Raw genomic sequence first — 13,469 nt, 5'->3', positions numbered from 1 at the left:
AATGCCTTCAAATTTTTATTTTTTTATAATGTCGGGAGTAGCATATTCGAGAAAAAGGGCGTTGGGAAAATGAATTCGGGAAAAATAGTGTCGGGTGAAAGTCTGTCGGGAAAATTGATTTTCGGGTAATTCAATTCGGGAAAACTTACGGTAAGCGGGATGTTTAAAAAAAATTGTTCAATTTCAATGTAGCTGGGTGTCTATGAGTTTTTGGGGTCGCTGATTACGAATCTGATGTCAGTTTTTAAAAATTCAAAATGGCGGCACAGGGTTGCCACGGAACACTGATTTCAAAATTCCATAACCTTTCCAGGTTTTCCAGACCATTTTTTAAAAAATTCCAGATTCAAATATAAATTTTTAAAAATTAATTTTTAGCCAATTATGACAAAAAATACAAAATCCTTTAATTAAATTATTAATAAAATAATTTACTAGGGTCAGTTGGGGTAAATCGAAACAGTAGTTATTTTAGTTAAATAACAAATTTTAAAAATAAATACGGCCTTAAACCTTGAACCTTAGATCATCCCCAATAGGTTCTAAGTATTCTCCCATTTTCCGTTTGTCAATCAGCAGCAATATAAACAAAGATAGTTCCTATTGAATACAAAATTGAAAATCAAAAAGGACACCCTTTCACTTTTTTGACTCACATTTGGAAAAAAATAAACTAAAAATTCATATTATTAATTATAATTATCTCTTATTAATACTGCAACAAAAATCAACTTTGATTTTTTCATTTTGCAAAATTCAATTAAAAATAGGAGACTGTTTCTATTTACCCCTAAAAACTGGAAATTCGGGGTAAATAGAAACAGAAATTTCAACAATATTGGAGAGAGAGAAAATTGTTTTTATCAACTATAACACTATTTTCAGCATTATAAAAATGCATTGGAAATAGTATTCATCTATATTCTCATCAGTACATAGTATTTAACATGGTTTATTTTTAAACTTATGTAATGCATTATTATTTATTAGTTCGAATTATTTTATAATTAACACCATATTTTTTACGTAATTCTTTGTATTTTTTAACATCTGCATACTTCAAATTAATTTTTTCTTTTATTTTCTAAGAAACAATGACTGTTTCATATTTACCCCTAAATTTTAGCAAAGTTGAAAAATTTAGGGGTAAAAAGAAACAGATGATTATTGCTAATTAATGATACCCATATTTTCTACTACCCCATAAAATTGTTCCACGGAAGTTAAATAATAACTCAATACACAAAAAACCGAAAGTATTGTGATTTAAAAGAAAAAACTTATATTATTGGTGAAACTTAGCAAATCTGTTTCTATTTACCCCAACTGACCCTAATAATTTCATATTCATGCTCGATTCAAAATATTTATTTTACGTAATTTTATAAAGACAGCTACACCGTGTTACGCAAAAGAAAATATTTGACCAATAGAAACTAAGATTTAGAAACGCCATATTGATTTCAACTCTAAGCACTAAATTTAAAACCGAAAAATTGTAATGACGACTTGAAAACTTGAGATTTTTCGATTCACATACTGTAAATTAAATTTTTAGAACGAGATTTTATAAAATTCCCTGACAATTACAGATTTTCCAGGTCCGTGGCAACCCTGTAATATGGTAGACGATTTTTTAAAAAAATTGTTAAATTTCTATAAAATTCGATACCTATCTAGGGTTTTTGGGATCGATGGTTAGGAATCTACTATTACTTTATAAAAGGCAATACTAAATCAAAAATATTTATTATTAACTTTTATCTTCGAAAATTTAAAGAATGATTCCATTGTTTACATTAAATTACATTGTACTAGGTGTCATAAAAATCCTTTCAAATTTTGAGCTGGGATTATTGTCCAGCTAGATTCACCGTGAGGCACCTTGAAATCATGTCGGACATAATTTTTTCATGAAGTGGGACACTTGGAAGAGTGAAATGATAAAAAAAAGTTTGGTGTACCAATACGAAAAAAAAAAAAATAAATTAAGATATTAGGTTTCTATTAAACATAAACTTTAATAACAAAATTTTTCTATCGCCAATTTTTTAATTTTTCAATAAAATAAAAATTTTAAATTGGTAAAACAGTAAAATGGTAAATAAAAAAAATTGACGATTTTTTTGGGATTAAGGAGTAAATAGGTAATAAAAATTGGCCCATAAGAACGTGAACACATTTTTATCACATAAATGAAGTAAAAAACATAAATTTAAAATAAATATTTATTTAAAATGGATAGAAAATGAAATCTAACGAAAATCGAAACAAAGTTTTATGTGCAGTGCCACTTAAGGACACTGCCCTTAAATACGTATTATAGATGGTCATCACATTCAAAACATGTATAATATAAAAAAATTTTACTGAATTTTTTGGAACTTAGTGAACTTTAGACAGACTTATTTTATTTCTTAGATTAAAGCAACGAATAATCAAGTAAAGTTTGAAAAATATCTCTCATAATCGAATCTAAGTCACTATAATACCTTGAAGTATAAACTGTATGAGAAAAAGTTATGCAATTTTTTCACGATTTTTTGCCATGAACAAAAATTATGTTGATTTTTAAAAGTTGATAAAAATGTTTTGCCATTAAATATGTTTTAACTTGATTACTTCCTGTCAAAAATTTGACAATAGGCACCGAGAATTTGGGATTTCTATTATTATTATTATTATTATATTTATTTCTCACTCAGTGTGTCATGCAATGTGGAAATTTCAAAAATTTAAATAAACTCAATTTTATTAAAAACCCACTAAATGGTTTCATAACTATTAATATTTTAAAAAATGATAAGTAATGTTTTTAACTTATATAATAAATGTATATTAATTTTAACACAGTTTCCTCTGCAGTTTAATGAAAAAATACTAAATATTACTCTATTTTTACCCAAGATTGATATTTCATGTTTAAATCGTTTATTTCGTTATACTTTTGAAATGAAAATAATTCTTAAATTATTTGAACGTGATTTAGCATGCATATAAAATTAAAACATCACAAGAATACGGAAAAAGTTTTGTTTAGTTATTGAGTAATAAAGTAGATATTAAGATAAAATTCTGTACATGATTGTAATCTAAAAGTACATTTCCACAATTCAGGACACAAAAGACAAAATTCATGTTTGTAAACTTAGAGGAATTTCTGCAGTTTCCATACAGAAATTTCAGTCGCCTACTATCTCTTTTGGTCTCCTAAATCGTCTATTGAATCTTCATCGATCTAAAATGAAATATTTACATTTAAATTATTAATATCTAAACAGCACTTTTAGTAATGATGCTAACGAAAAGTATGTCAAACCTGTGGCCATTTTTCAGGAATCACATCAAATAAATCATCCTTTACATCACCTTGAATAACGATTTCATCCTCACCAGTGACACTAGATCCACACGCAAACTTACTTCCGAAAAACTTTGCAGCTACTTTTAAATCGATATCTAAAAAATAGATTAAGCATCAAAATGGAATAATAATAAGAAAGATTGTAAAGTTGAAGAAAAATTAATACTTTAACTATTCCTACCAAAAGTACTTAATCCTGTTACTACTGTTACAGACTTTTTCTTTCCTCTTGGTGCTCTGGACACGGTAACCAATTTTGGAATATCTTCCTTCTTTTTTGTTTTTAACATGCCTTTACCACCTCGTTTCTGACGCTTTTTCTCATCTTCTCCTCCCCCTCCTCCTCCTCCAGCCTCTGTACTTCCATCTTCTGCTAATTATTTATACAAATAGCATATTAAATACATAAAAAAAAATTATTAAAATTTTTGAATTTTAGGTATTTATTCCGTGTTATCCGAGTTTTCGCTTATCCGAGGCGCCTCTTCCCCACATTACCTCGGATAATCGAGACTCCACTGTACTTATATATTTAGAACTGTTTGACTTTTAAAGGTTCATCCAACTTTGTCAGTTTCAAAAAATCAAAATTTTTTTCCTACGTATTTCAAAGAAAAAGTATTTAAAGAAGAAAAAATATTAATTAAGGCAAGTCACCAATCACCACCTTTATTTTGAGTCCTTAAAATTTTAATTATCGCAGAAAGTTATATTTTTTTCTTTCATTATTTGTTAATAATGAACAAATGTCCCCATTTACCCCAAGTTTTCAAATTCTTGGGGTAAATAGGGACAGTTTGTTATTATTAACCGAATTGACAAAAATAAAAAATTCAAGTGAATTTCTGTTATGGAAATCATAAGGAATAAGAAAACATTTTTATATGATTTTTAAGTCTGTTTTCTTTGAAATGCGAGACAAAATACTGAAACAGTTTCACTTTTGATTTTCAAGTTTGTATGCATTGAGCGATAACTTTTTTTATCTTGCTGCCAATTGTCAAGATAAAAGCTATGCAATACTCAGAAAATCTTCTAGGTGATCTGAGGTTAAAATATTTACGTTGAACTTCATTTTAAAACTGTAAATTAAGCTCCAACACCTCTCGTTTCTATTTACCCCAACTAACCCTAACATCCTGCCATCATTAAAGTTTAAAGGATTCAAAATAAAGGTGGTCACTCCCCTTAACAAAAATATTTGCAATTTGCAGAAGCATTAAAAAGTATAATTTAGGTTCCTAAACAGCATAATCGAATGTAAGCATACTGTCGTTGATTTGTTACTTTTCCATAAAAATTAATAATCCTAGTTCGGTCCACAGCGAGTTATACTGAACCTAAATCTTTTTGATTTTCAAATTATTCGTCTTCGAAGAAATATCAACGCCGATGACGAACTACTTTTTGACGGTGTGTTGTTTATTGTTTAATATTTAATAAACAAATTTTTTTTAATATGAAAACTTTTCTTACACTTGAAGATTGTATTTATTCAGCAGCCAAAAAATATTTAGACTGATACATTCTATAGAAATTTAAAAAAAAAACTCAAAAATAGCTCATTTTTCGGGCGCTTAAAGTAGGATGAACGCTTAAATTATATTAAGTTATAATATATGATGATCAAATAGTAAACACACACAAAAACATATATTTGCATAAATTTGATGGTGTACCAGAGAAATAAACAAAAACAATCATCTTACCCAATTTAACTTTTTCGAATTCTGATGGTAAGTTTCTTTCAAGCCATTGTTTGCATTTTTCGTACTCTGGATAGTATTCACAGTACTGTAATTAAATATATAGCTTAAATTATTTTCAAATATAATTAATTTAACTTAATTAACAATACCACTAGTTGAAATATTTTACGAAAAACAATTAATATTTCATAATTTAGTAGGTACTAGCAGTAGTAGTAATTTTAAGGAGTACATACAGCCCTTATTTTTGGGAACCATTTTTGAGAATTTATTGTGGTTAAATAAAACAAGGTATTAAGATAATACTTTTTGGACTTTATTACTATACGCACTTCACTTATATTTTTCGTTAGAAGTTTTGGGTCACTCAAACTAAAAAAAAAAATTCGTAAACAAATTTTTTTGTTGAATGTGTTTAATATTAAATGAATAATTTAGTACATAGTTTAACAATAAATATGGTTTTAAATTTATTTTAAATTGATTTAAATTTTTTTAATTTTTCTGTCGTTTAATACGTTGACAAAAAAATTCAAAAACTCCCTTTTTTAAAAACATCCTGTGGTCAACAATTTAACACAAATATTTTTTCAACTAAATATTTTCAGTTATAAACTTTTGATTATTTAGTATATCCCAACCTAAGAAAGTAAAATATATGTGACAGTAGTAAACAAAAGTATCTTTCTAAAATCTGAATCTATATTAATAAAATTAGACTTTTGTCTGTACATTGCTTAGAACTTAAAAATTCATGTATAATTCTTTGTTTCAAATCATATGGATTCTAAAAATAGCATTAAAAAAAATTCTGTCTGTCTGTCTGTCTGCACAATATTTTGTTCGTCAATCACGCATAAACGGCTTGACCGATTTAAGTGAAACTTGGCAGTCTTTTAGGTATTAGACTAACTTAAAATCTTAGCCATAGGGTCAGCCGGGGTAAATCCGAACGCTAATTATTTCAGCTTAATTAAAATTTTTAAAAATAAGTTCGATATGAGAATTTTTACCTCAGATCCTCTTCAAGAGATTCTAAGTATTATCCCATTTTTCGTTTGTTAATTAGCAACAGCATAAACAAAGATAACGAGTATTGCAAAAAAGATTGAAAATCAAAGATGACACTCTTTCAGTATTTTGTCCCGTATTTGAAGAAAAAGAAGCTAAAAATTTATTTTATTATTTATAATTGTTTGTTATGAATACTAGAACAGAAACTATTTTTCATTTTTGCCTTCTGTAAAATTTTATTAATAATATCAGACCGTTCGTATTTACCCAGGAAAATTGGAAAACCGGGGTAAATCCGAACGGTATTTTCAATAATTTTTTTTTACATCAGAGCCACACAAAATTGTTTTTATTTCATTACACTATTATTTTAACATTATAAAAGTACATAGAAAAAAGTTTTTCTTTCTATACGTATCCTCGTTAGTAATTAATAAGCAGAAACTTAATCTCTGTTCTCTCGAAGGAGTGTTTCAATTTTTTTGCCAAATGGTTTGTTGAAAAAAGTTTTTCAGGATCTTAATAAAATTTGGTATTCTACGGTTTTTGGGGTCGCTAATTACCAATTTGAAGTCAGTTTTTCAAAATTCAAAATGGCGAACGAGAATTAAAAAATTCATTGGATTCGCTCGAAAATTGTTACTCGGGGGGTTTCAGGGTTACGAATTTTTGATCATTTTTAAAAATAAGTTTTAGGAAAGTCCGCCACTTGAATTTAAAAAATTTGACTTTTATTTTTGTATTTACATTCAATCACTCCAAAATACTTTCTGTAGCAAGTTTTGCAAAAATCCGTTATGATTTGATAAAGTTATTGAAGGTTTTAATTGTGTAATGCATTTTAATTTTTAACCTGTTTGATTTTTGTATTTATATATGATGCATTATTACATAATAGGTTTATTATCGTATTTTTTTTGAGTTTTTATATAAGTTTAACAATTGCAATACTTTAAATTTACTTTCCCTAAGATTTTTCTGAAATACAGTGGCGTTCGTATTTACCCCCATATTTTAGGAAAGTTGCAAAGTATCGAGGTAAATACGAACGCTAAGTTTCCTGCGATTGTAATTTATCAAAAATTTTTTCTACCCCATAAAATTGTTCTATGGAAGTAAAGTAACAACTTCATGCACCAGAATACCGGAAGTATTTTTTTTTAATGAAAAAACTTATGTTATTGTTGAAACTTACTAAAAGCGTTCGGATTTACCCCGGTTGACCCTACTCCATTAAAAAATATTAACTTGAACGTAAGTTATGGCACTTTTTGTAAAAATCGAAATTTTAAAATTTTTTCGCTTATTTTTACTAGACTTTTTTTTAGAAGTTTTTTGAGGTTAATTAATCGCATTTTTACCTTAAAATTGAGAAAATAACTGATAGATTTAAAATTGTGAAGAAAAATTCCAAAAATCAAATTTTTTAAATTTAATTTCTGTTATATTTTACTAAACCTTTTTTAGCTATGTTTTTGAGTCCAATTAATCAAATTTTAACTTTAGAATTAAAAAACATGACAAATATAAAGAAATGAAAAAATATTTTTTTTTAGTAACAACCTTTTTATAATTATTGTTTTCGGGTTATAGATTTTTATTTTAATATTATAGTTTAAGTAATATTAAAAGATTTTAAGTTGTAAAAAAAGTATAAGAAATTAAAATTTGAAAATAATTATTTAAATAAAATTTTATAATGCTGTTTCGATTTTGTCTCAACTGATTATTTGCTAACTTCATTCCCGCAATTTATTGACTGTCTTATTTTGTCAACACGTTTGACAGATGTTTATGGAAAGAAGCAAGGAAATCGATACAGATAAAAACAATTAATTATAATTGATAATAATTATAAATATATTATAATAATAATAAAATAATCAATTAATATTAAATCAAATATTTTAAGCCATCGACTAAAGGAAGATTATTTTATTATTATTTTTTTAACAAGCATTCTAATTATTTTCAAAAATACAATTAGAAAATTTAACATCTATGTTAAATTTTTTAAATGTATTTTTGAAGATAATTAGAATGCTTAGTTTAAAAAGAAATTAATTTCTAAAATTTTTAAAAAATATTTTTTAATTTTGTAATAATTTTTTATAATTATATTTTATTCTTTAAATATATTTTTAAAATTGTTTATTTGAGAAATTTAAAGAAAATTTAATACAGGTTTAAATAAAAAGGGTTTAATAGTAACCTATATTTTTTTGGGAATTTATACAATTTAAAAAAAAAATTTAATTTTGTGGTAATTTTTGATGATTAAATTTCATTTTTTAAATTAATTAAAAAATGTTTTTTAAATAATAATCTGTATTGACTTATGAAATTGTATATTTTAGAAAAATATTTTTTAATTTTATAATTAAATAAATTACATACATTCCCAAGTAGCACGTTTTATTGCCTCAATATCAAGGGAATATTACATTTAAGATTCGTAATGTTAGCTGTAATATTACAGTAACCTTACAGTAATCTTAAAATGTCCGCCTCAGGGTAATATTACATGTAATATTGAGGCAATGTTACCCGGTAATATTGAGGGAATATTACAGGGTAATGTTGAAAAAATTTAAAAATTGTTAAAATACATGGTAACGTTGAAAGCGTAGGTACAAATTGCAATCAATTGTTTATTTAATGAAAAAAAGACTTAATTTTAATTTTCTAAATCTTACCGTGTAATATTGAGGGAATATTCCCTTAATATCACTTTGTAATATTCCCTCAATATTACCGGATAATATTGCCTCAATATTACATGTAATATTACCCTGAGGCGACTATCTATACAAAAAATTATTTGCACGAAAATACTGTTCGGCGCACACCACTAGATTTCGCTCCCGCCGAAGGCGGGTAGGAAAGCTAGTATACTATATGTATATAAAAAATTTTAGAATCTTTATTATCAGAGAAAGTCGATTTTCCATTAGCCTGAAGTTCTGAACATTTAATTGAACGAAAAAATTTTTTACTACATACTTTTTTTAATTACAAAATAATAAAATATTGTAGTTTTTGAAAAATTTATAGACCAAAATAATTATTTCGTTTATTTGAACGTTCATTACTTTAGGTTAATGATTTTTCTTAAGACCAAAAACTAAATTTAACAGTCATATTTTTACGCAATCGTTGGTTAAAGCATTAAGTTTCTTTAAATTGTAGGTCTCACTGGCGGATAAATAATGAGAGTACTTTGAGCCATATATTAATTAACTTTTAAGAGGGAAACTCGTGTAAATGCATGTTTTTTCAAGTTTTTTTTTACAAAAAAGTAGTAAAGTTTATTGAATTGAAATAAAGCATACCTTAAACTGTACAATATAAGCTATAAATAATAATTTTTTAAATTAAAAATATTGCAAAATGGCGGCGTTACAGGCGTTTAAAGTTAGATCTTTGGTTTTCCGCCGTGCAGCCTACATGTCTCAAATCTCAACCAAAATCAAAAAAATGAAATTTTTATCGTTAAAATACACAAATACCCTTTGAATGACGAAGAGAAAATTTAAAAAAATCAATTTCTTTTTTTATAAACAATCTACAAAAAACATTGTTTAAAAAAAGCAGCTCGTCATGCAATAGCGAGTAAGTTAAAGAAGATTTCTGGTAAGTTTCGTGACAATCGATTAAAAATTGTCTGAGCTGCGTTGCACGGCGCGCGAAAAAACGCGTTTAACGTTTTCGATACAAAAAAAGTAGTGTTACAACTATTGCCTTGAAGACGTTATGTATTCGATAATAACATTCATACATCTAATTATTATAGATTAGTAATATAGGATCATATTCTATAGATAGTAAGCTAATTTTTAAAGCAAAAAAAATTGTACACGAGTTTCCTCTCTTAATAAATTAATGTTTAGGTTTGTCAGTAATTATTGTAAAATGATGTCAAATCATCACTTAATGGCATTAAGTATCCAGTTACAAAAAATTTAGAAATAATCTGTTAAAAAATTAATAATTTCAAATTTTTTTCGGGGCGGTACGAATTCAACACAAAGTAAATACTACATCGAAAAACCCTACACAATAAACTATTAACTAGAAAATTATCTCTATAAACTCTACACAAATAAACTCAACACATTAAGATTTAGAATTAGAAAAATAAAAATATTTTTTTTTATAATTCTTCACAAATAAATATTACATTAGTAAATTCTACACAGCTATAAAAAATAATAAATTAAATTCGACACAATTAAATTCAACACATGAAAATAATCTTTCCTTTTGTGTCGAATTTAATTTATTATTTTTTATAGCTTTGTAGAATTTACTAATGTAATATTTATTTGTGTAGAATTATAAAAAAAATATTTTTATTTTTCTAATTCTAAATCTTAATGTGTTGAGTTTATTTGTGTAGAGTTTATGGAGATAATTTTCTAGTTAATAGTTTATTGTGTAGGGTTTTTCGATGTAGTATTTAATTGTGTAGAATATATTTTTATTTTATTTTATTGAGAATTTACTCGTGTACAGTTAGCGGTGCAGTATTTTCTTGTGTAGAGTTTATTTGTGTTGAATTCGTACAGCCCCATTTTTTTCGAATTTATTGAAAAAGTGTCATAACTCCTGTTTCAATTAATATTTATTAATTCAGTAAAGCTAACTAAGATTGCAAGTTACACTAATACATATCAGATTCCCCATTTTCATTTATTCGGTCAAGCAGTATTTTGTATTTTGTGCAAACACTAAAAAACATTACTATAAAAATATATATTTTTGTCTGAAATGAAAATGAAGAAATATGTAGGTAATTATTCGGCCATTTGATTTTTAGTCAAATTTAATTTTGATACGCTTAAGCAAGTTTATTAAGTTTTTCTGCTATTAATTTATTAATAGAAATAGGAACTTTTTTTTAAAGTAGAAAGTAGAATGGACGATTTTTTAACAGATATTCAGCATAATTTGAAGATTAAATAAAGAAATTTTTTTTTCAGTTGGTCTTGGCAAAAAAATATAACATAGTTAAAATATAAATGATTATGGACTTATTGCAAAAAGATTTTTAAAACATTTTATATGATAATAATAGACAAATTTCTCCATTTTATTACTCTTTGCTTTAGTAAAAATGTTTCAATGAATGTACTTGAGCTTAAGTGTAATTGATTTTAGCCAAAAAAGTAAATTTCTTTAAAATTTAGTTACATATACACAGCAAATGCGATAAAAAATAAAAGTTGAATTTCAGTATAGATAAGCAATTTTTTGTAGCATAATTCGACCAGTTAAAAAAGCAGGAAGTTCCTATCTCTATTTGTTATTATTTAAATAACTCCCGCCAATGTGGAGAAAATTTAGGAAACTAGTGTTGTTAGAGATGGATTTATAATTCAGACTGACTTAATAACAATGAATAATATAGCTTGACAGTCCTTTGATATAAAAAAAATTCACATTAAAAGAAATAAAAATGATTCAATGCTGTGTAATATGTACATGAATATTACCTCTATAGGAAGTGAACAGTTGCCGCAATATTGTACATGAATCGGATAACTTATAGAAGCATCCGGTCCTAATTGCAAATTTGGTTGCTTTTCAACAAATTCTGATGACATAATTTAATAAATGTTCTAAAATATTGTATGAAAAATAAACGTTTATTGTTCAGTAAAAGAAAAAAATGAATTCCTTTTCTCTAATTTATTTACAATATGAACTACAATACGACAAAATAGGTTATAAGTTAGGTTATATTATGCACTTTTTATGAACAGAGATGGACTACACTACGGAAGCGCTTACGCGCGACACTGTTTATCGGCATGACGGCGCAGGACCTCCTAGGCCATGTAACGAGTCTCGCTTGAATAACATTTCGATATCTCGAAACAACGAGATATCTACGCGCTAAATAATAAATATTCAAAATATTAAATAATTAATTTAATATATATTTGAAAATTTATTCTCACATAAATTTAGCACTTGAGGAAAGTATAAAAAGGAAAACTAATTGTAGAACAATATCGTCACGCTTTAAGTATTTTCAAATCTTATTCTCAAATCCAAGAATATAAACAGTTCTAAGAAAAACCATAAATTAAGTAAAATAGCAAAAGGAAACAGGATTCCAACTTTCCTTTAATTCCAGCTATGAAATATAAACCCTTAATGATCATAAAAAATCCACTTGAAAAAATTTGTGGATCGTATCTCTACAGGACACCAAACACATGTTGAGCAGATACAAACGTAGACTCGCTAAATCATCTTCTCTATAAGGCAGATTATTGATAATATATAATCGTGGTGTGTGTGTGTTATTTACACAATAAAATAATAATTGCAAAGAAGTATGTGTATAACTCATGGAGCGGTCACACCTCGGCTGCAGGAGCAGTTGCCCATGGCAACCGTGTAAGAGTAAGAGAGATAGAAGATTTTCCATCTCCCTTACTCTTACACGGTTGCCATTGGCAACTGCTCCTGCAGGCGAGGTGTGACCGCTCCATCAGAGCTAAACCAGATAGCACGACTTTTTGCTGTGAGGTTACTGTAAGGATATCTGTAGGGCTTGTAAGGTTACCGAGTAAGCCTGCAGTAAAGTTGAGGTCATCTTAAGGCCTATTCCAGAATGAAGTTAATGGCTGGTTCCACAATGGGCTCGACGCAAGGTAAACGCAGCGTTGACGCGACGCATCCCAATGCTAATCAAGGCGTTTCTCCAATATGGTCCCAAACTCTTGCGTTGCGTGACTGACGCGTTGATTTTAGCATAGGTTGCCAATAGCAACCGACGCAACGCATACGCAACGCAAGAGTTTAGGATCTTATTGGAGAAACGCCTTCAAATGAGGATGCGTCGCGTATGCGTGGCGTTTAGCTCCATTCTGGAAATGGCCTATTGGAGAAAGGCCTTTCAATGTTTGCGTTGCGTGACTGACGCAATGGTTCGCAAGCGCAGTAACGTCATCAAAGCATTGATACCAACCGCGAACAAAAAGTTTGGTTTATGATTTTAAGACACTGAATTTTTTAATTATAAATATTAAATAATTAAAATTATTAAATGCCGTCGAGAAACATTTGCATTAAAAATTGGAAAATTGGAAAATAGGGATAAGAGAAACAAAAGCCAAACTTTTTGTTCCCGATTGGTATCAATGCTTTGATAACGTCACTGCGCTTGCAAACCAACGCGTCAGGCCCTTTCCAGAATGGAGCTAAACGCATCGCAATGCTAAGCAAATGGGGATGCGTCGCGTTTGCGTTGCGTTTAGCTCCATTCTGAAGAGGGCCTCAAAGCCTGAGCAGAATAGAAACGTAACCGTAATCGCAATCGTAAACGGAAGAATGAGTTAGAGAAGGATAGTCATATATTGTTGTTCTTC

At 27.6% G+C, this 13,469-nt stretch overlaps 1 protein-coding gene across 2 annotated transcripts; it reads right to left on the bottom strand.

Moving 5' to 3' along the window:
* Positions 1 to 2,210: 2,210 nt before the first annotated feature.
* LOC127281043 (density-regulated protein homolog) lies at positions 2,211 to 11,908 on the bottom strand. 2 transcript variants are annotated; one of them, XM_051304527.1, is made up of 5 exons: positions 11,583 to 11,908; positions 5,074 to 5,158; positions 3,546 to 3,737; positions 3,320 to 3,459; positions 2,211 to 3,238 (listed from the first exon to the last, which is right to left on the bottom strand). In XM_051304527.1, exons 1-5 carry the CDS (start codon positions 11,691 to 11,693, stop codon positions 3,194 to 3,196), a joined length of 573 nt encoding a protein of 190 aa, XP_051160484.1. In that variant the 5' UTR covers positions 11,694 to 11,908; the 3' UTR covers positions 2,211 to 3,193. The 2 variants fall into 2 exon arrangements, with proteins under 2 accessions (XP_051160484.1, XP_051160485.1); XM_051304528.1 differs by having other exon boundaries at positions 3,546 to 3,734.
* Positions 11,909 to 13,469: the final 1,561 nt, after the last annotated feature.

The sequence above is a fragment of the Leptopilina boulardi genome, unplaced genomic scaffold (assembly GCF_019393585.1).
Source record: "Leptopilina boulardi isolate dan_hultmark-lab unplaced genomic scaffold, ZJU_Lbou_2.1 LbouV2_262, whole genome shotgun sequence".
NCBI lineage: Eukaryota > Metazoa > Arthropoda > Insecta > Hymenoptera > Figitidae > Leptopilina > Leptopilina boulardi.
This window is presented reverse-complemented; position numbering and strand designations above follow the sequence as displayed.

What these genes read in the sequence shown, in the direction of transcription:
- LOC127281043 (XM_051304527.1), bottom strand. Translation starts at nt 11,693, where the DNA reads ATGTCATCAGAATTTGTTGAAAAGCAACCAAATTTGCAATTAGGACCG. An exon ending in ACTGTTCACTTCCTATAGAG is followed by an intron (nt 5,159 to 11,582) that starts GTAATATTCATG and finishes ATTTAATTACAG; the next exon opens with TACTGTGAATACTATCCAGA. An exon ending in ATTCGAAAAAGTTAAATTGG is followed by an intron (nt 3,738 to 5,073) that starts GTAAGATGATTG and finishes ATAAATAATTAG; the next exon opens with CAGAAGATGGAAGTACAGAG.